The sequence below is a fragment of the Cetorhinus maximus genome, chromosome 14 (genome assembly GCF_964194155.1).
Source record: "Cetorhinus maximus chromosome 14, sCetMax3.hap1.1, whole genome shotgun sequence".
Classification (NCBI taxonomy): domain Eukaryota; kingdom Metazoa; phylum Chordata; class Chondrichthyes; order Lamniformes; family Cetorhinidae; genus Cetorhinus; species Cetorhinus maximus.
In genome coordinates, this window is record NC_135892.1 from 25,442,037 (window position 1) to 25,466,006 (window position 23,970).

General features: G+C 46.5%; 1 protein-coding gene across 1 annotated transcript in view; it reads right to left on the reverse strand.

Moving 5' to 3' along the window:
* The window catches only part of LOC144689538 (ribosome-binding protein 1-like), a 150,665-nt gene that overhangs the window by 78,065 nt on the left and 48,630 nt on the right, over positions 1-23,970 (reverse strand). The window contains exons 3-6 of the mRNA XM_078556703.1: positions 13,483-13,640; positions 11,311-11,433; positions 10,268-10,420; positions 3,057-3,175 (exon numbers count right to left, since the gene is read on the reverse strand). Coding sequence (XP_078412829.1) covers positions 3,057-3,175; positions 10,268-10,420; positions 11,311-11,433; positions 13,483-13,640 — 553 coding nt within the window. The remainder of the gene's footprint in view (positions 1-3,056; positions 3,176-10,267; positions 10,421-11,310; positions 11,434-13,482; positions 13,641-23,970) is intronic.

Here is a 23,970-nt window from a genome sequence, read left to right on the forward strand (position 1 = left end):
TGTTGTAAAATCCAACTGGTTCACTCATGTCTTTTAGGAAAGAAAATCTGCCCTTCTTACCCATGACTTCAATCTGATGCCAACCTGGTTGGTTCTTAACTGCCTTGAAGTGGCCCGGCAAGGTGCTGAATCATACCAACCATTTCTCAGGGCAACTGGTGCCATGTCCTGAGACTGAATACATTTTAAAAAATAGCTTGACAGTAATGTGGATGATAACATTGGAAAAATGACAAATCTCCCCCAGCTTTCAGTCTTAACTATGAGATATTTTGATATTTTTTGAGTGTATAAGCACAGGTGCAAAGTCCTAAGAAAGGGCCCGGCTTGGCTCCAACATCCCAATTTAAATGCTGCCTCACTTTACTCTCTGTTGGCTTCAAATCTTTGGGTACAACCAGGGCTCTTAGCAGCATCTGTACTGGTGTGTGCATGGGCATGCCTGTGTGTGCATGTGAACCACCATCATTCACCCTGATCCACCCCCTTCCACCATCATTCCTCCCACTGGCATCATTCACCCTGATCCACCCCCTCCACCATCATTCCTCACACTGGCATCATTCACCCTGACACACCCCCTCCACCATCATTCCTCACACTGGCATCATTCACCCTGATCCACCCCCTCCACCATCATTCCTCCCACCAGCATCATTCACCCTGATCCACCCCCTCCACCATCATTCACCCTGACACACCCCCTCCACCATCATTCACCCTGATCCGCCCCCTCCACCATCATTCACCCTGATCCACGCCCTCCACCATCATTCCTCACACTGGCATCATTCACCCTGATCCACCCCCTCCACCATCATTCACCCTGATCCACCCCCTCCACCATCATTCCTCACACTGGCATCATTCACCCTGATTCGTCCCCTCCACCATCATTCACCCTGATCCACCCCCTTCCACCATCATTCCTCCCACTGGCATCATTCACCCTGATCCACCCCCTCCACCATCATTCCTCACACTGGCATCATTCACCCTGACACACCCCCTCCACCATCATTCACCCTGACCCACCCCTCCACCATCATTCACCCTGACCCACCCCCTCCACCATCATTCACCCCAACCCACCCCCCCCACCATCATTCACCCTGATCCATCCCCTCCACCATCATTCCTCACACCGGCATCATTCACCCTGACACACCCCCTCCACCATCATTCACCCTGACACACCCCCTCCACCATCATTCACCCTGATCCACCCCCTCCACCATCAATCCTCACACTGGCATCATTCACCCTGATCCACCCCCTCCACCATCATTCCTCACACTGGCATCATTCACCCTGATCCACCCCCTCCACCATCATTCACCCTGATCCACCCCCTTCCACCACCATTCCTCCCACTGGCATCATTCACCCTGATCCACCCCCTCCACCATCATTCCTCACACTGGCATCATTCACCCTGATCCACCCCCTCCACCATCATTCCTCACACTGGCATCATTCACCCTGATCCACCCCCTCCACCATCATTCCTCACACTGGCATCATTCACCCTGATCCACCCCCTCCACCATCATTCCTCCCACCGGCATCATTCACCCTGATCCACCCCCTCCACCATCATTCACCCTGATCCGCCCCCTCCACCATCATTCACCCTGATCCACGCCCTCCACCATCATTCCTCACACTGGCATCATTCACCCTGATCCACCCCCTCCACCATCATTCACCCTGATCCACCCCCTCCACCATCATTCCTCACACTGGCATCATTCACCCTGATTCGTCCCCTCCACCATCATTCACCCTGATCCACCCCTTCCACCATCATTCCTCCCACTGGCATCATTCACCCTGATCCACCCCCTCCACCATCATTCCTCACACTGGCATCATTCACCCTGACACACCCCCTCCACCATCATTCACCCTGACCCACCCCTTCCACCATCATTCACCCTGACCCACCCCCTCCACCATCATTCACCCCAACCCACCCCCCCCACCATCATTCACCCTGATCCATCCCCTCCACCATCATTCCTCACACCGGCATCATTCACCCTGACACACCCCCTCCACCATCATTCACCCTGACCCACCCCTTCCACCATCATTCACCCTGACCCACCCCCTCCACCATCATTCACCCCAACCCACCCCCCCCACCATCATTCACCCTGATCCATCCCCTCCACCATCATTCCTCACACCGGCATCATTCACCCTGACACACCCCCTCCACCATCATTCACCCTGACACACCCCCTCCACCATCATTCACCCTGATCCGCCCCCTCCACCATCATTCACCCTGATCCACCCCCTCCACCATCATTCCTCACACTGGCATCATTCACCCTGATCCACCCCCTCCACCATCATTCCTCACACTGGCATCATTCACCCTGATCCGCCCCCTCCACCATCATTCCTCACACTGGCATCATTCACCCTGATCCACCCCCTCCACCATCATTCACCCTGATCCACCCCCTCCACCATCATTCACCCTGATCCACCCCCTCCACCATCATTCACCCTGATCCACCCCCTCCACCATCATTCACCCTGATCCACCCCCTCCACCATCATTCCTCACACTGGCATCATTCACCCTGATCCACCCCCTCCACCATCATTCCTCACACTGGCATCATTCACCCTGATCCACCCCCTCCACCATCATTCACCCTGATCCACCCCCTCCACCATCATTCCTCACACTGGCATCATTCACCCTGATCCACCCCCTCCACCATCATTCCTCACACTGGCATCATTCACCCTGATCCACCCCCTCCACCATCATTCCTCACACCGGCATCATTCACCCTGATCCACCCCCTCCACCATCATTCCTCACACCGGCATCATTCACTCTGCTCTGGCCCCTGCAAAAATCCCACTTCCAACTTCTCACTTCCCAGCATTTGTGGATCTGAACTTCATCCAATCCAATCAAGTAACCAGTACCCGACCCTTCTGAGAGTTCAGCAGATAGATAGCTCCGTGACTGTGGATCTTCTTTGTATCAAAAGCATTGGAGCTGTTATTGACACTGTAAATGTTCTTACTTGCTTTCAGTCTGGCTTGTGGCCTGGTTGAGGGCATCCCTTAAAATGGAGTTCTCCTGTTGCAGACGGGCTATCTGGGCAGTGGGTCCATTCTCCAGCTGCTCCTGGAGCCCTCGGATCTGGAATAGAAATATTTTATCTGATATTGGAAAAATGCTTTACAAAAACAATACCAACACTCACCAGGGACGGTTTAAATCAGTGGGGTTTTTTTTATATATACACACACGCACACTGCCAAAGGTGTTTGCTCAGCTTTTGAATATGTGAAAAAAGACCATCCTTGTGGCAAACCTATCTAGAAACAGTTTCTACTTCCTGAAAAGGCAGAAGTAAAAAACCTATAGATACACACGACTCACTGCCCTAGCTGCAGACATATGGAGCAGGGCCTACATTGGCAACAGGACTGGCAATGTCTCAAATTTAAAATTCTTATTCTTTTCAAATGGCCTCTCCTCTCTGTACCCTCCTCCAATAACTGCAACTCTTTGAGATCTCTACTCTCCTATAATGTGGCCTCTTACACATCATCCGATTTTCATCACTCTACCATTGGTGGCCATGCCTTCAGCTGCCTGTGCCTACGCTTTGGAATTTCCTCCATAAACCTCTCTGCCTCTCTACTCCCTCTCTCTCCTCCTGAATGACGATTCTTAAAACCCACCTTCTTGATCAAGCATTTAGCCACTTGTACTTATATCATGTTATGTGGCTCAGTGTCAAATTTTGTTTGATAATAAGAAAATAAGAAACAGAAGCAAGAGTAAGGCATTCGGTCCTTTCAAAGCTGCCCTGTCATTCAATAAGATCATGGCTGATCTGATTGTGGTCTTAACTCCATTTTCCCACCTGCCCCTATAAACATAAAAACATAAGAAATAGGAACAGGAGTAGGCCATTCGGCCCCTCGAGCCTGCTCCGCTATTCAATAAGATCATGGCTGATCATCTTGTGTTTTGATTTCCACATTCCCATCTAACCTTGATAACATTTGATTCCCTTACCTAACAAGAATCTTATCTACCTGTCTTAAAAATATTCAATGAACCCGCCTCCACCACCTTCTGAGGCAGAGAATTCCAAAGTCACACAACCCTCAGAGAAAAAACTTCTCCTCATCTCTGTCCTAAAAGGGTAAAACAGTGCCCCCTAGTTCTGGACTCTCCCACAAGAGGGAACACCCTTTCAACATCCACCTTATCAAGGCCGTTCAGGATCTTGTATACTTCAATCAAATCACCCCTCACTCTTCTAAACTCCAGTGGAAACAAACCCAGTCTGTCCAATCTTTCCTCATAAGACAGCCCACTCATTCCAGGCATCAACCTAGTAAACCTCCTTTGAACCACCTCCAATGCACTTACATCCTTCCTTAAATAAGGAGATCAAAACTGTACACAGTATTTGAGGTGCAGTCTCACGAATGACCTGTATAACTGAAGCATAACATCCTTACTTTTATGTTCAATCCCTCTTGTAATAAAGGATAGCATTCCATTAGCCTTCTTAATTACTTGCTGTACCTGCATACTAACTTTTTGTCACTCATATACTAGAACATCTAGATCCCTCTGCACCTCAGAATTATGCAGCCATTCTCCATTTAAGTAACACTCTGCTTTTTTGTTCTTCTTGCCAAAGTGAACAACTTCACATTTTCCCACACCAAACTCCATTTGCCAGATCTTTGCCCACTCATTCAACCTATCTATATCCATCTGCAACCTCATGTCCTCTTCACAACATACTTTCCTGCCTATCTTTCTGTCAACTGCAAACTTAGCTCCAATGTCTTCACTCCCCTCATCTAAGTCATTGATGTAAATCATAAAACGTTCAGGCCCCAGTACAGACCCCTGTGGGACGCGACTCGCCACATCCTGCCAATCAGAAAAATGCATACTCTTCTGCCAGCCAGCCAATCTTCTATCCAAGCTAATATGTTACCCACCACACCATGCCCTTTTATTTTCCATAATAATCTTTGATGTGGTTCCTTATCAAACGCCTTCTAGAAATCCAAGTACAGTACATCTACAGGCTCCCCTTTATCCACTGCGCACGTTACTCCTTCAAAAAAACTTCAGTAAATTGGTTAAACATGATTTTCCTTTCACAAAACCATGCTGACTCTTCCCAATTGCCTTGAGCTCTTCTAAGTGCCCAGCTATAACTTCCTTAATGATCAATTCTAATAACTTCCCTACGACAGACGTCAAGCTAACTGGCCTATAGTTTCCTGTTTTCTGCCTCACTCCCTTCTTGAATATAGGGGTTATATTTGCTACTTTCTAATCTGATGGAACCTTTCCAGAATCTAACGAATTTTGGAAAATTAACACCAGTGCATCAACTACCTCATTAGCCACCTCTTTTAAGACCCTAGGATGTAGCCCATCGGGACCCAGAGACTTGCCAGCCTGCTGCTCCATCAATTTGCTCAGTACCGTTTCCCTAGTGATTTCAATTTCACCAAGTTCCTTTCTCCCGTTCACCTCCTGATTTGCAGCTATTACTGGAATGTTTTTGTATCCTCTATAGTGAACACAGAAACAAAATATTTGTTCATTTCTTCCGTCATTTCCTTATTATCCACTATTAACTCCCCACTGTCACTCTCTGGAGGACCAACACTCACTTTACTCGCTCTTTTCCTTTTTAAATACCTGTAGAAACATTTACATTTCTAGCTAGCTTTCTCTCATACTCTAATTTCTTTCTCCTGATTAACCTTTAAGTCATTCTCTGCCATTCTCTATATTTTGTCCAATTATCTGTCCTGCCATCATCTTTGCGGTTGTATGCTTTTTCCTTAAGTTTGATGCTTTCCTTAACATCTCTTGTTAACCACAGATGGTGGGTCCTCCCCTTAGAATTTTTCTTTACAGTAGGAATGTACTTATTCTGAATACTCTGAAATATCCCCTTTAATATCTGCCACTGCTTCTCTATTGATCTATCCTCTAGCTTAGTTTCCCAGTTCACTTCAGTTAGCTCAGCTTTCATCCCCACACAGTTGCCCTTATTTAAGTCTTAGACCCATTCTTCTTCCTTTCAAACTGGATGTAAAATTCAATCATATTATGGTTGCTGCTACCTAGGGGTGCGTTTACTCTGAGGTCACGAATTAATCCTGTTACGTTACACAATACCAAATCTAATATAACCTGCTCTCTGGCTGGTTCCAGAACATGCTGCTCTAAGGAACTGTCTTGAAAGCATTCTAAGAACTCCTCATCCAGGCTACCTTGACTTCCTTGTAAATCAAAAATTTGTCTTACTCAGCCTTGAAGGTATTCAATGGCCCACCCTCCACTGCTCTCTGGATAGAGAATTCCAAAGATTAACCACCCTGAGGGAACAGAAGTTCTTCCTCATCTCCGTCTTAAATGGGAGACCCCTTATTCTGAAACCGTGATCCTTCTTTTGAGATTCAGTGGGGAAATATCCTCTCAGCATCTACTTTGTCAAGCCTCAGCATTTTATGTTTCAAATAAATCACCTTTCATTCTTCTAAACCCCAGTAGGTATGGGCCCAACCAGCTCAACCTTTCCTCATAAGACAACCCTTTCATCACAGGAATCAACCTAGCGAACCTTCCCTGAACTGCCTCCAACGCAAGTGAATCCCTCCTTGCATAAGGAGTACAAAACTGCATAGCAAGATTTCCTTACCTTTATACCCTTGTAATAAAGGCTAACATTCCATTTGCCTTCCTAATTACTTGCTATACCTGCATGCTAAATTGTTGTGATTCATGTACAAGGACACCCAGATTCTTCTATAGTGCAACATAGTCTCCGACCATTTAAATGATATTCTGCTTTTCTATTCTTGCTACCAAAGTGGGCCAACTCACATTTTCCCACAGTATACTCCATCTGCAAAATTTTCACCCACTCGCTTAGCCTATCTATATCCCTTTGCAGACTGCTTGCATCGATCTCACTTGCTTTCCCACCTATATTTGTATCTTGGGCAAAGTTGGCTACAATACACTGGATCCCTTCATGCAAGTCATCAATATAGATTTTAAATAGATGAGGCCCAGCACTGATCCCTGTGGATGATGCTCTCTTGAAATGCTTTGGGATGTTTTATTACATTGAGATCGCTATATAAATGTAAATTCTTGTTAAAGATGTTGCCTTCACATTCCCCACTGGTTACCTGGACAAGTACGAGCTGTGCCTTTGCTCTTTATTGCTATCGTTCCCGACCAGTTCGCTGAGCGGGCTGATTTGCGGTCGCATCTTACCCTTTGGAATAAAAAGCCCGGCCATAGGTTTGTCTCGCCTCCTAAGAGTTGTCCCTCAAGGTCGACTGAGCACAGAGTACCAGTGGTAGTCACGAATGAGGAGGTGGTAGCTTTACCTGTGGCCCAGCTGAAAGGGATTGTGAGGGAGGCAAAAACCCATGGTGTGGGAGGAGAGAAGTGGGAGAATAAAGGGATCAACAAATAGGGTCAACAATGGAAGGAGAAAGGGGAAGAAATTAATGAGACTATTAGTTTGAAGGGGTGGGGCTTAATAAGACATCGATTATTTTCTCACCAGCTCCTCTATTTGTTTCCCTATGCCACACACAACCCCCAGACCAAGAGATGGAACAGACATCCCCTGCCCATTCCCTTCTATTGCTGCCCTCCAGAAACATGACCAGAGCTTCCCTTTACAGTAACAGTTATACCAAGTTCTGGTTATACACCATTTGGGAGCGTGGTATTCCAATTTTGACACTGCACCTCAGGAGGGTCTTGGGGTGTGTGCAACGCAGATCCATCAGAGGGTTAAATTAAAAGGACAGGTTGCACAATTTAGCTTTGTGTTTCCTTGAGTACAGAAGATTAAGGGGTTAATTAACTGAAATGTTTAAAATGATTAAAGAATTTGATAGACTAGAGAGAAACTAATTCCTCTGGTGGTGGAGTTCAGAGCAAAGGGTTTTAAAGTTGGAGCCAGGGCGTTTGGGGTGATGTCAGGAAGCACTTCTTCACACAATGGGTAGTAGAAATCTGGAACTCTCTCCCCAAAAAGCTATTAAGACTAGGTCAATTAACATTACAAAACTGAGATTGGTAAATTCTTGTTAGGCAAGAATATTAAGGGGCTTTTTTATTTTTTATATATGAGATGTCAGCATCGCTGGCAAGGGCAGCATTTATCACCAATTCCTCACTGCCTTTGAGAAGGTGGTGGTTGTGCCACTTTCTTGAACTGCTGCAGTTCATATGGTGCAGGCACACTCACAGTGCTATTAAGGGAGGGAGTTCCAGGATTTTGACCCAGCAACAATGAAGGAACAGCGATATAATTCCAAGTCAGGATGGTGTGTGGCTTGGAGGGGAACTTGCAGATGGTGGGGTTCCCATGTATCTTCCACCCTTGTCTTTCTAGATGGTAGAAGCAGAGAGTTTGGAAGGTGCTGTTGAAGGAGCCTTGGCAAGTAGGTAAATGAAGTAATGATAGAGATCATCCATAATCTAATTGAATGGAGGAACATGCTGAAGGGGCAGAATAGCCTATGTTCCCACTCACTGTCCCAAAACAAGCCTGCTCTCCACATGCCTCACATTCCTTCAGCAAGTCATGACACTCTGCGGCCAAGAGTGAAACGACACAGAGACACTGAAACATACAGTATCTCCCTTTCAAAATCCTGAGAACATGTAAGAGCGTGACGGCAATCGCTGAGCTGTAACAGTGCGACAGTATGTCTGTGGACTGTGAACCACACTCAGTCCTGAGGGAGACTCAGGTAGACAATTACCAGATCTTTACAGTGCCTGGAGGTAGGCACAAAAACAGCAACATCAGGCTGGATTTTATGGTCTCCGCTCCCCTACTGACCACCGCCCGGATAAAAAGCGGGGAAGCGGGGCATTTCCACTCATGATCCCTGGAAGTAGCTTCAATGTGAGACTTACCCTCTCAGGAGGAAGTGCAGCCTTGGAGAGCTACCGGTCAAGCGGATGGCAGTCAGCTCTGTAGTCTCAGCAGTGCCAGCCCCACTATGCCAAGGAGCCCAAGGGTAAGTCTGATGTTGGTGGTCTCAGCAAGGAGGGTGAGGGGCTGCAGTCAGGAGATCAGGGAAGGGTTTAAGGGAGGGCTAAGCTGGTGGGCACGGGAGGGGAGGGGAGGGTTGGCAGGGGGGGCAGCAAGGGGTGGTGTGCAGTGCCTCCAGTGGGCCAATGGGATTCGCAAAGGAGGATCCCCCCCAACCCCAGGTCCAATACCAATCCACTCAGCTAAGTCTGCCAGGCCTCCTGCATGGCATGGGCCTGCCCCCCCACCACAAGTAAAATACCAGTGGGGATTGGGATAAGGCCCTTCAAGGGCCTCTAATAGGCTCAAAGGTTGGCAGGTCAACTGATGCCTCCCCGCCATTCCCCATAAAATTTCAGACAGGTCGGGGGTATGCAGGTAGGCAGCAGGAAGGCCACCGTGCCTGCCCCACCTTCAAACCCACTGGCAGGGGAGTGTAAACCCAGCCCAACAATTCTCCCACTGATATCTGCCAAGGGGCCTCAACATCCTCACTTTGACAGATTAGACCATATAATATGCTCAAGCATTGAAGCTCCTCCCATACATGTCCAACTTACCCTTGCACGAACATTTAAACTAGAAGTTCCCACTCACAGCAGGACGGACAGTTCAGTGTGGGCCTGCACTAAATCCATCTCCAGGATTTAAATGTTCCTCTTTGTATTTCACAAATGCTTCCATATTTCCTATGCCTTCCCCCACATAGTCTTGACAGTGGAGTCTCAATGGTGATTCCAATGGAAACCCATGGCTCTGAGGGATCGGCTGCCAATACGAGGAGAATTTTATGTCGGCCATTTGAAAAGGACATTGGTCACTTTCAGCTCTAGCACTGGGGGTCTTCCCCAGTGCCAAACCAACAACAAGAGAAAACAAAATGGCAGCCAGCGCCAGTGCCCATTGGCGCTCTTTGCCTTGCTGGCACTGCTTCCTCTAGAGAAATCCGGCAAAATGGTCTCCTGGAATGGCTCCTCCAACAGCACAACGTTCAAACTCGGGGCTACTCTCAGTCAAGAAATTGTGATGGAATATGTGGGAGATGGGGGCCAATCTTGCCTTAACCTGGGGCACACTGACACAGGATGGTGATGCGGTACCTGCGATATGTTACAGCATTAATTGGTTTAGGGGGTAGTAGAGGTTTAGAGTGAACTAGTGACCTTGGCCTGCAGCTGCTGTGTCTCAGCCATGTGGTCCTGGTAACTGGCCTGCATGCGGGTCTGCATTGCGTTTAGCTCCTCCTCCCGCATCGTCAGCTGCTCCTTTAGTTTATTTTCATTGGCAGAGGCTTTGGCTTTTTCAGCTACAAGTTCCTGAAAGATACAAGAACTATTTAAAAATATATGTATTAAAGCTAAGTAAAATAAACAGTTTCTACCCTCAGCCCTTGTCTGCCCGAGATTGAAGTAAAGTTTAAAAGCTTTCATTGTGTTGAATATAACAACCACTGACCAAAAGAATGATTTTATGCCAACTTGATGGTGCGAGTGAAAGGACACAGTCAATCATGATATAATGGTGAACAATGCCTAACACTCCTCTAAGGAAATTGTTGTTGATCTGTCTCGGAATAGGGTCAGGGTTCAGGCAGTGATAGGAGAAACTGAGAGGAATTAACAGAGAAATGAAAGTGCAAGTGAGAGAGAGAGAAGTAGGGAGAGAGAAAGAGGAAAAGATGAGGGAGTGGGGAGAGGGGGAGAGACAGACAGAGAGAGAGTGGGAGGAAAAACTGAGTTAAGCTGGGGGCAAGAAAATGCCGCGAAGAAAGGAGCAAGGCGGCAAAGAAATGGAAAAGAACAGAATTATAAAGGCAAGGAAGATAAACGGAAGTGAAAGTGGGAAAGAAACGAAAGCGAAAGAGTGAATGAGATAGAAAGGTAATAGAATGACAGAATTAACAGGGCAGAAACAAATGTGAAAGGAAAAAAGTTATAGATGTGTGAGGTTCAGAGTACGCTTGTTTACTTGAGCTCAGCAAATAGTTTTCTTTATACCTTTATGATGGAAAATGTTTAAAATTAAAAACAAAGTTTAAAATAAAATCACTCAGTCTGACTGATTTAGAATAAACAGTACTATGTAAAAGTAAATAGTCTTTTGAGAGATTTAAGGAGAGGACTGGTCTGACTATCCAAATATAGGAATGGATTAAATGCATCTCTAACAAATCCTTCAGGAATCCACACCATGCAACAGACTGTACCTTATTGACTTCCCGAAGTTTGCTTTTGGCTGCGCTGGAGTCCTCTTGTTCCGCCACAAGCTGCTTCTCTTTCTCATCCAGTTGGCGTTTCAGGGCTGCTACTGGGTCTCCTTTCTGAGTGGCCTATAAATCACAAAAAAAAGAATCAAAATGAAGTGGTGAAATAAATAATACAAACAGATAGTACATTAAACTCTGGCGTGTTGATATTTATTGCAAGGGGAATGGAATATAAAAGTGGGGAAATTTTACTGCAAGGGCCTTGGTGAGACCACATCTGGAGTCCTGATCCTATTGGAGATTAGAAGAATGAGAGGTGATCTTATTGAAACATACAAGATCCTGAGGGCACTTGATAGGGTGGATATCAGGAGGATGTTTCTTCTTGTTGGGGAGACTAAAACTAGGGGACATAGTTTAAAAATAAGAGGTATCCCCTTTTAAAGCAGATGAGGAGAATTTTTTTCTCCCAAAGGGTTATTGGTGTGTGGAATTCTCTTCCCCAGAAACAGGCTGTCTTTAAGTTAATTCAAGGCACAGTTAGACAGATTTCTCTTAGGCAAGAGAGTCAAAGGGTTATGGGGGGGGGCGGCAGACAGGAAAGTGGAGCTGAGACCACAACCAGGTCAGCCATGATCTAATTAAATGGTGGAGCGGGCTTGAAGGGCCAAATGGCCTATTCCTGCTCCTATGTTCCAATCTTGCCCTATTTATCCTGGCCAAACCCAGAGGGAGAAATAAAACAAATCAGAGTCAACAGTAAAAAGAAAGAAAATTGTATTTATATAGAGTCTTTCACAACTCCGGGACATTCCCAAAGCACTTTACAATTTTTTGGAATGAATTAATTTCGAAGAGTAGTGACTGCTTTAATGTCGGACATGCAGCAGCCAATTTGCACACAGCAAGGTCCCACAAACAGAAATGCAATAATAACCAGATAATCCGGTTTGGTGACGTTGGTTGAGGGATAAATATTGACCAGGATACCAGGGAGAACGCCTCTGCTCGTTGAAATAGTTTCCCAAGATCTTTTACATCTACCCAAAAGGTCAGAAGGGGCCCTGGTTTAATGTTTCGTGCGAAAGACAGCACCTCCAACAATGCAGCTCTCCCTTAGTACAGACTATCAAATCTAATGAGGTCTCCTTCCGGGCACTGGGATGTCTTTCACAGTGCCAATTTCCCATTAGTATCAGCTAAAACAAACAGGATGGAAGTTCCACTGTCTGACACTTAGGTCACTGGGAAAAATTGGTGCAAAACTCAAGGGAACCTCCTCAGTGCTGGGTTATACAGTCAGCAGAGCGTTGGCGCAGCTTGATCTACATTGCAATTTGAGGAACTGTGTTTATACAATGTTGCCAGGGCAACCGATTCTCAAAACAATACAATTTTCACCCACAGGAATTGAAAGATATTAATACTGGCTGCTGCAAACTCCCCCTTCCTCCAAACCCATCGCTCAGATAGTAAACTGAGGATCAAGAGGAGTCACCTATTACCCCTCTATAAGTAATGAGATGTGAGGTTGGGCCGTAATCCCGCTGTGCAATTTTAGGAATGGGCTTGGTAGCAAATTCCATCCAAGTTCCTCAGCCCTGAATCCGTTAAATACATGTCAATTAAACAAAGGAATTTAGTACCACCCTCAGATCCAGACTGTTACCTTAACATAGCATTAATCTCCCTCAGGGCCTGCCAGGAGATGGTTGGCAATAGTGGGAGCGAGGGAGAGCGGGGGAGAGCGGGGAGTGAGGAGAGAGAGAGAAAGAGAGAGACCAGGGCTGGGATTTTCCGGCCTGGTCGCTGGTGGGACCCGCTGCGGGCGAGGCGACGCCCCGGCTAAAAGTCCATTGACTTGCAGCGGGACTGGAAGATCGCGGAGGCGGGTGGGTGCGGAAAATCCCACCCCAAGCGTGGGCATTTCTTATTGTAAGGGCAGTTGGAGGTGGCATCTCCAAGTCACTGTCGCACGACTTCTAGTAGTTGGCTAAGGAGAGTAGCTTATACTTCAAAATTAAATAACTTTAAAAGATCTGCAAAGCACTTTGGGACGTCCTGAGGCTGTGAAAGGCAACTTTATTTTACAGAGTCTCTGTCAACACAAGAGAAAGAAGCCACATCAGCAAGTCAATGCAATGCTTGGCGCTAACTGAACAGGTAGCTTACCGTATGCCAGGTGTCCTGCACGATGCCAGCCTTATCCATCAGGATCTCAATGAGTCGCTGGGCCTCACCCTCGCTGAAATCCATGCTGCCCACTGTGGAAAGCAGGGTCTTGTATGGAATGTAGAGAGGGCCATCCAAGGAGTCAGCAGGAACATTTACTGGGAAAGTGGGACAATAATCCACTGTTAGCGCACTGAGTGCAGTGAGACAGTTAGTCAACTTCTTACCAATCGTTACATATTTCAGCGTCATCATTCTAAGCAACGGAGGTTCTACAGTTCTTACTTGCAAGTGAGTTACAAAATGTTGGGCATTATAACTGCATGCAATCAGAGGCACCTAAAGCAAAAATATATGCTGCTCTGTTAGCTTGGTCAGTTTGTGATAGGGGCCCTGAAGGATCAGTGAGTTCACACTGAGAAATCAAACAGACAGGTTCCAGGATGTCCCAGGTCCTGAGCTGATCAGAGTTGGGATCAGGTGGGGTAGAATCAGGAAACACTGATTCAGTGACTCTTCTGGAGACAAGCATTGCGTGGGCATCCATTGAAGACAGCATCATTCAACTACGTTGGAAAATAGCCACTCACTGCCATGAATGATGGGAACTTGAGTTTGGTGGTGGTGGAGCAGAAACGGGAGAAAAATCCATCTGGCTGGCTCATGATGCCGCCTCCACGGGATTCTGCAGGAGGCAGGGTGACAACAGGTCTGATTGGCCAACTGGCAGCAGCGGCTAACCAATTAAGGGTCCTTGAGAGCTTCATTAAGGGCACTCTCTCAATGCCAGCTGGATTTTCAAGCTGGCGTGCCAGTCACATCAGCGGTGATATAGTGGCCGACTCCCAGCAGCAAACCAGGTAGATATAAGGAACCGTAAGTTCCATTAAATGGAGAAGGTGCCAAGCACACAAACGGTCAGAACTGCTGCAGTTGCCCATTAGTGAGGGGTACTTTTCCCCTCCTGACGGCCCCTAACCATTTTGGCCCTTCTTATATCATCCATATATGTCCAGCAACTGGAAATGAAGGCACCTTCATGCCTCCCTGCACTCTTCAGCAGAGCCCACCTCAGGTGATGGGGCTGACAATCTTTCAGTGCTGGAAGGCTTCCAATTGGCCATCCAGACTTGGGGCCTGCCGTCCTTAGTTGGACGGAGTTAATTGTCCTTGGGGCGGGGAGGGCGGGTCATCACTGGAATTTCTGGGTTCCCGGCCTGGGACAAAAATGCTGCCCTATATTTCACCTGGGCACTAGAAACATTTCCTTGCCAAACTGGTCTAAATCTAGGGCAACAACCAACAATCAGTAGCTCAACCTGTACCACACCACATACAAGACTTGGCAAAGCAACCAGGGCAAAACCCTTGGCAGGACGTGAATGGTTAAAAAAAGAATTGGCACTGCAAACAACCTTATTACCCAGAGGTACAACAACAACAACAACAACAACATGCATTTATATCACACCTTTAACCTAGTAAAATATTCCAAGGTGCTTCACAGGATCATAATCAGAAAATAATTTGACATTGAGCCAAAAGACAGATATTAGGGCAGATGACCAAAAGCTTAGGCAAAGAGGTAGGTTTTAAGGAGTTTAACTGACAGCATGGGGCATGCTTTTATACATAGCAACATGTGGTAAACATTAATCACATGATGGCATTGAGGCCAAACACTACTCTTTCACATACAAACGTACAGTGCACTATAGTGCTCTGACACAGGCTATGTATCAGTCCCAGACCCAAGTACCTACAATATAAAACACACAGGAACTTTGATATTTTATGTACTTCATTTGTTTGCTGTGCTGCTCAGTTGGTAACAGGTTAGCTGGTCATTTGTGGGACCTTGCTGTGCACAAATGGGCTGCCACATTTCTCCCATCAGAAGTGATTACACTTCAAAAAATACTTAGTTGGCTATAAAGCGTCCTGGGATGTCCTGAGGTCTTTTTTCTTTTTAATCATTCCCTATCACGTAGGTATACCACTGCCTAAAGAGTGGTGAGAGCAGATTCAAATCAATGCTAACTTTCCAAAGGGGATTAGATATAAACTTGAAAAGGTAAATAAAAACAGCAGGGCTCTGGGACTCATTGAATAGCACTTCCAAAGAATCTGCACAGGCACAATGAGTCAAATAGTCTCTTTCCATGCTGTAACATCTATGATAAGCAGAGTTCCCAGATTGCACACTTCTGATCTGACTGGTATAAACAGGATCAGAACAATTAGGATCTCTTTTGGTTGTTATATCCCCAGAAGATCTCCACTGCCTTTCCTGTCCTGATTAAGCAGCTGTTTTGTTTATTTGGTACCCCTGTGCTACACAGCTGTCAGCCAGATGTTCTACCTTATAAACCAGTTCCTTTATTAGCATAAGAGAGCCACATACCAGAAGCAGAAAGAATCAAAACTTGTGGCGGACGGTGAATTTTATTGATGTGCCAACACGCGCAGGGTATAACACTGACCATTATGTACAAGGGAGCCAGGCCAAAACCAAATTAAAACACAAAATCAGTCCATCCCACAGAATGGATGGTGGGAGCTCTGCCCCCAACTCTTATTACATGTTGGAGAACAGATTAAAATTCAGCAAAGTAAATCAGCTCAGGTGAGGGAACTTCATCGAAGAAATTAAACTGGGAATATCTCAATACATTCCCAAGATGTTGTTCAATCCGTTTTCCATGTCACAGTTAAATGAAATCTGCGACTGTTTTTAACCCGTCAACAATGAATTCTGGATTGGAAATTGGTGGCCAGGCTGATCTGTTGAAAATCCAAATTAAAAATCTATCAATTCAGAGCTTTAATAGTGGTTGAAAAGGAACAAAATGCCAGAAGGAGATTCCCTTAACCGCACCACACCGCCCCCGCCCCCACTCCGTCTCCTAGAAATGTGCCACCTGTTCTAGGCCTACAAAATTTGGATTTCCTTTATGCCTCTTGTGTACTTCCATATTCTTCCTCCAATAGAAGGGAAGGAATGTTAGATATTCCTAATCCTTATTTCATGTCAACTCCATCGTGTAAAAGGTTAATGTGACTGTGTAAATGAAGCAGTTCACATCATCTTGGCCACATGATTATCATGATCGGGTTCTCTCTGGCAGCTTCGTGGAGAGGATGAAGTCTTATTCTAGATGTAGTTATCCTTGGTTATTTCTGAATAAAGTTGATGTTAAACCCTACCTCAGAAGACTCCAACAATAGTCATTAATGCCTCAAACACAAGAACATTAGATGGCGGCAGCAGGTAAACAGACAGCAGGAAAATGAACAGCCAGCGACCGAAAAGCACATGGGGAAGCAGCAGCAGATTAAACAGGAGGGACAAAAAAGAACGGAACACAGAAGTCATTACCATTACCAGGTTGCTCTGAGCAAGCTGCAAGTCCAAAGCAAGCTGAAGTGTGGCTGAACTGGCACTGGAGATTTGCAAGGTGCTGCGCCATATTGGGACTCGCTACAAAGCCAAACATCGGGCTGGTCAGTACAATTCTGTAGACAATGGGTGGTTATGCAGACAATATCCTGGTCAAACATGGGATCAATGAGGAAACCGCTGCATATGACAAAGTAATGAAAGTGCGCCCAGTGACCAGGGGAAAGTGTTGATGCGTTTATTAATGATCTATACTCACTGGCAGAAAAGTGCAAGTATGGTAACTTAAAAAGAAGAATTAATGTTAGGTAGAATCACTATTGGAGTCTTAGACGAAAACTTGCCGGACCTCTTGCAGTCAAGGGCTGACTTAACCCTAATCAAGGCTGTTCAGTCGACCAGGCAAGCTAAGGTTAGAAAACAGAATCGGTTAGTACTTTGGGGTGACAGGAAGGCTCATTTGCAAAGAAGCACCGACTCAGTGCAGTTCATCAAGTTTCAGTGTAAAAACGTGGCTGTACAGAAACAGGGGAGGTGTGAAGAGGACGTGGAAAATGCCACAAACAAGTTATCGGTGTGGTGGGATTAGGCAGCATTGGCACAGATACTGTCCCACCAAAACTGCAGGGTGCCATTTTTGTAAGAAGATGGGTCATTTTAAAGCAGAGTATCAGAGGAAGGAATTTACATTGCAGAAACAAAAAGAAAAACCCTCAAAGGTTTGCAAAATCCAACAAATTGTAGATGTTAATGATTCACAGCGAAATTGAAGGGTCAATGGAAAGTTGGAGTGCTGAAACTTTAGTCAACAGACATAAATGTGTTTTAAACTGGACACTGGAACTGCAGTTTCAGTTCTTTCTGATGCTGAACTGTGGTTAGAGCGAGATCGTCATCAGCCATTAACTGTACAACTCCATGGACCAGGAGGCAGGCAATTAAAGTCATGGGACAGATGGCTGCAACACGACAACATAAAGAGAGGAGAGAGCCACCAAAACTTTATACGTAATCCAGAACCAGGATTGCTCACTTTTAAGTAGAAGAGCTTGTACAGATTTACCACTGATCTACAGAGTGGAGAAATTGCAAAACCAAGAGTAGACTAAAGATTTTAGAGCTGAATTTCCACAATTGTTCAAAGGGCTTGGGAAGCTACAAACAGCTTATCACATCACCTAAATGTCCGATGTGTTTGTTTCCACTGTGGAAAGTTCCTCACCCATTCCTGCAGCAGGTAAAGCAGGAAGTTGACACAATGTTACGGCAAGGAGTAATCTCAGGTATAGTTCCAGTACCGAAATCAAAAGGATCACTTAGAATCTGCGTGGATCTCACACAGTTGAATAAAGCCATTGAAAGGGAAACTCATCCAACGTTGTCTGTGGATGAGAGTCTGGGATTCTCACTAAGCAAGACACAATTAGTGACTTTTGGTAATTACCCTTAGATGAGGAATCCAAATTACTTACAACCTTTATTACACCATTTGGGAGATATTGCTTTACCAGATTACCTTTTTGATATCATATCTGCACCTGAGGTTTTACAGCAGATGGTGACATGTATCCTGGAAGGATTGGAGGGAGCAATTTGTCACATGAACGATATAATCCATGGCTGCACTACAACCGAGCATAACGCCAGAGTGACAACTGCTCTACAACATCTACAAGAAGCTGGACTTACTCTTAATAACAAATGAGAGTTCTCGCAACCAACTATTAAATACCTAGGGCATATTGTACATGTGTCAGGGGCCTGTGCAGATCCATAGAAAACTAGAGCGATCAAAGAATTTCCACCTCCTCGAAATGTCATAGAGATGCAGCGATTTATGAGGATGGTGAATGAAGTGGGAAAGTTCTTACCCAACTTAGCAAACATGAATAAACCATTGTATCAGCTGCTAGGGCAGGACTAGGCTTGGTGCTGGGAAGAAGGCCAACAGACGTCATTTGAAAGGATCAAGGAAAAGTCAGTGGCACCGGACATATTGACTCATTATGATCCAGAACTGAACATGACTGTTGCCACAGATGCATCATTGGCTGGATTGGGGACTGTACTTTTCCAGATTCAGAGTGATGGTAAATATAGACTGGTGTACTACGCATCTCGCTCTTTGACCAAAACAGAACAAAGGCATGCAGTTATTGAAAAAGAGGCCTTAGTTGCTACCTGGGCTTATGAGAAGTTTGCAGATTAAATCCTGAGTCTTCAATTCACAATTGAGGCTGACCACAAACCTTTGGTTACTCTACTGAATGCGAAAGAATTAGCAAAGGTGCTGCCAACAGCGCAAAGGTTTCATCTGAGGTTGATGAGATTTGATGCTACAGCTGAGTATGTGCAAGGGAAGAGAGAGACTACAGCTGGCATATTGTCATGTATCCCTGTAGCAAGGCCTGAACAAGGGATATAAATTTTGTTGAAGACTTTTACTTCATAAGAACAGGGCACTATGTAATTAATATATGTACCTTCCAGTACACGCAAATGTGCCATACTGTGAGACCGACTGACAATCTTAAATTGGTTGTCAGCATAATTCTTAGCACACCAAGGATTATTTAGCAAATGTTGTCCAATCCAATCTTTGCAGACAGAAAGAACATGTACACACATTGCACCTGTTTCAGCTAAACAAAATAAGTGACAGCTATTCGCTGACTCATTCCTCAAGGCAATGCCTTGACTAATCAGAGACAAGCTGCCTGGTTTAAATCTCAAAAAATGCTTGGTAATTAACTCTCAGTCATCATCAATTGGTACACTCTCTATGGCAACACCCCTACCAATGAGAATTTACTTGACAACCAATCAGCACTCTCTTCTCAAAGTATAAATTGTTCTTTTCCTTTATATTGCTATTCTTGCGAAGTGTCCTGATGAGTGAAAGGCGAAAAGCTTCGACATGTCTCTTTTTTCAGCAATACTCAAGTTCTGTACTACCAAACAACTAATTCTCATTCTGCCCAGGGTTTGACAGAATGCATGGAGAGCTTGAATTCTCAATCTCCTCCAAGAGAGCTGACAACACGGTCCAGTAGACTGGTGAAACCGACACAGCAGTTGTCTCTGTGGGTCACAGATGAAGTCAGAGACTTGGGGACGTGCGGGGGGAGCTGTAGCGTAAAGGGTTAATGTGAAAATATAAAGGAGACAGTTCGCATCACCTTGAGGATGTTATGTAAGTTCACATGACTATCAAAATCGGGTTCTCTTCGGCAGCCTCATGACAAGAATGAAGTCTCATTCTAGATGTAGGTATTCTTTGTTATATTTTGAATAAAATTGTTGTTAAACCTAACCTCAAGACTCCAACAATAGTCGTTAACAACACCTCAAACAGAAGAACATTAGAAACCCAGCATTTCACATCATCAGTGGCTCACAGGCACAGTCTGTTTATTAGTAAATACTGACACAAATCAGGAACAATTGGACATCACCCCTCAGCACTGCCCTTACTTCAGTCACCCTCGGCGCTGTCACCACGCGTCACCCCTCGGCGCTGTCACCACGCGTCACCCCTCGGCGCTGTCACCACGCGTCACCCCTCGGCGCTGTCACCACGCGTCACCCCTCGGCGCTGTCACCACGCGTCACCCCTCGGCGCTGTCACCACGCGTCACCCCTCGGCGCTGTCACCACGCGTCACCCCTCGGCGCTGTCACCACGCGTCACCCCTCGGCGCTGTCACCACGCGTCACCCCTCGGCGCTGTCACCACGCGTCACCCCTCGGCGCTGTCACCACGCGTCACCCCTCGGCGCTGTCACCACGCGTCACCCCTCGGCGCTGTCACCACGCGTCACCCCTCGGCGCTGTCACCACGCGTCACCCCTCGGCGCTGTCACCACGCGTCACCCCTCGGCGCTGTCACCACGCGTCACCCCTCGGCGCTGTCACCACGCGTCACCCCTCGGCGCTGTCACCACGCGTCACCCCTCGGCGCTGTCACCACGCGTCACCCCTCGGCGCTGTCACCACGCGTCACCCCTCGGCGCTGTCACCACGCTCCACCCCTCGGTGCTGTCACCATGCATCGCCCCTCAGCGCTGTCACCCCGCGTCGCCCCTCAGCGCTGTCACCATGCATCACCCCTCGGCGCTGTCACCATGCACCACCCCTCGGCGCTGTCACCACGCATCACCCCTCGGCGCTGTCACCACGCACCACCCCTCGGCGCTATCACCATGCATCACCCCTCGGCGCTGTCACCATGCATCACCCCTCGGCACTGTCACCATGCACCACCCCTCGGCGCTGTCACCATGCATCACCCCTCGGCGCTGTCACCATGCATCACCCCTCGGCGCTGTCACCATGCATCACCCCTCGGCGCTGTCACCATGCATCACCCCTCGGCGCTGTCACCATGCATCACGCCTCGGCACTGTCACCATGCATCACCCCTCGGCACTGTCACCATGCATCACCCCTCAGTGCTGTCACCATGCATCACCCCTCGGCACTGTCACCATGCATCACCCCTCTGTGCTGCCCCAACCACAGTCACCCTTTACCCTTCCTGAGTTCTGTAATACTAACTAATGCCTTATGAGGGCAGGAATTCTCATGAAGAATTCCCACCTACGGTGCAGTGCTCAGAATCACTCCCATTATCAATGGGACTCAAATACAAGGAAGCGGGAGTGAGAACAAAAGGTCACGAAGGGGAGAGGGAAAGGAGGCAGTGGATATCCATGAAGGGGAGAGGGAAGGGAGGCAGAAGCTGGGGGTAATATTGTGGTGAGGGAGGGTAGAACAGAGCCTGAAGATTTGGGCCACACTTGAGTTGCCAGCTCTTTGGAAACAGCTCAACATCTTTTGCTAGTTTTCCAAGTTAGACAGGTCACATTTCAAACCCAAATTTTATAAGGGAAACACTTATATTCAGCAGAATGAGATAAATGATCAGATAATCTGTCATCGTGTCAGCCGTGACTCAATTGGTAGCAGTCTTGCCTCTGAGTCACAAGGTTCCTGGGGTTGAAGTCCCACTATAGGGACAAAAATCAAGGCTGACATACCAGTGCAGTACCGAGGGAATGCTGCACTTTCAGAGGTGTTATCTTTGAGATGAGATATTAAACCAAGGCCCTATCTGCCTGCCTGGGTGATGTAAAAGATCCCATGACACTATTTCTAAGAAGAGCAGGGGAGTTATTCCCACTGTCCTGGCCCAACATTTATCCCTTAATCAACATCACAAAAACAGATTATCTGGGCATTATCACATTGCTGTTTCTGGGAATTTGCATTGTGCATAATAGCTGATGCATTTCCTACATTACAACAGTGACTACACTTCAAAATGTACCTCATTGGCTGTAAAGTGCTCTGAGGCATCCAGTGGTCGTAAAGAGCGCTGTATAAATGCAAGTCTTTTTTTTACATGACATTGATTGAAGGGTAAATGTTGGCCAGGCCACTAAGGAGGACTTCCCTGCTCTTCTTCAAACATGCCATGAGATCCTTTACATCAAGTTGTGAGGGAAGGCAAAGCCTTAGTTTAAAGTCTCATTTAAAGAGTGAAACCTCCAACAGTGCAATACTCCTTCAGCATTACACTGGAGTGCCAGTCTGGTTCAGGTGATCAAATCTCTGAAGTAGGACTTGAACCCTTAACCTTCTGACTCAGAGGCAAGAGTGCTATCATTGAGCCATGGCTACTGAAGCAAAGATAACCCATCCTCTTTACAGGATGCTTAGCAAATTATAAAAAAACATGATTAAAAAGACAATTGTATGGTACATACATAGGGGACATTTCCAAAAGGAATTTGATAATACCACACTGTGCTGTGTTTTCCAGGATGTATTCCAGTCCTAAGGCAAAAAGCTAAATCAGCATTACACATGGGCTTTTCCAATGCTACACACAATCCTCTTTTGCATCAACGAAAACTGTGGAGGTGGCCTGAACAGTCACGGCCCCTCCTGGGGCTTGTGTAGACAAGGAGGGGTCGAATAGAAAAGTGACGAAAGAACAAACCTCCTTTAGGGAAGGAAATCTGCCGTCCTTACCTGCCCTGGCCTATATGTAACTCCAGACCCACAGCAAAACTGTTGACTCTTAACTGGCCTCTGAAATGGCCTAGCAAGCCACTCAGATTGGGGGCAATTAGAGATGGGCAACAAATGCTGGCCTTGTCATCAACACCCACATCCCATGAAAGAAAAAAAAAATACTTCACACAGCAATAGGAGGGTAGAGCATTCAAAAGGCCTCAATTTTAGCAGAACCCCAAGCCCTGCCTCAACCCATGGTGAAAGGCAGGAAAGGGAAAGGACAAATCCTACTGTATTCCCAACCAATACAATAGTTTTATGTTTAATATTTTGGTGATTCAGATCATTGACAGGACTCTCGCTAAAAGCGGGGTGGGGAGGTTGGGGAGAGGCGGTAACTGCTTACCTGTGGGAGGAGTCAACTGGCCAGAAGAGGTCAAGGTAAGTCAGAGAAATTTCCTTCTGTTTGAACTCCTTGTGAGTGAGGAGGAGCAGGAGTGCACCCATATGGTCTTACAAGGAATCCTTGAGCCACCCCAGGCTTGGACTCCACCAGCCAACCCCAGCCGATCACAGGGGACTCCTCAGGTACCCCTGATCGTGCACAGTGATTGCCTTGGACCCCTTCCTCCCGCTAAACACTGCAGACTGTTCCCATGGATCCACACCATGGCCTCCTGTGGCCAAATTCCCGCACCATCCCAACCACATAGCTGGACGGATATCAAGACTGGACCGGACTGGACGGATATCAAGCGGGATTCCAGGAAATTTAAACGAGCTCCTGCCAGCGAGATCGGCCAGGCCTCCAAAAACCAACCTGTCCAGATGTGTCATCCACTTTGAGGACCCTTCCCAACTACCATCACCCACCTACCACCACAAAGATCGATGCCAAAGTGCCACAGGTGCCCACACAGAAGGTTTACCCCCTACCAGGATGAAGGACTTCAACGATGAAGAGAGGTTGTAAAAATTAGGACTGCTCTGCTTAATTCACAATTTCCTCCTACTTTTAATCATTATTTGTTTACTCAATTTACCATGTGAAAGATGATGCTTGGAATG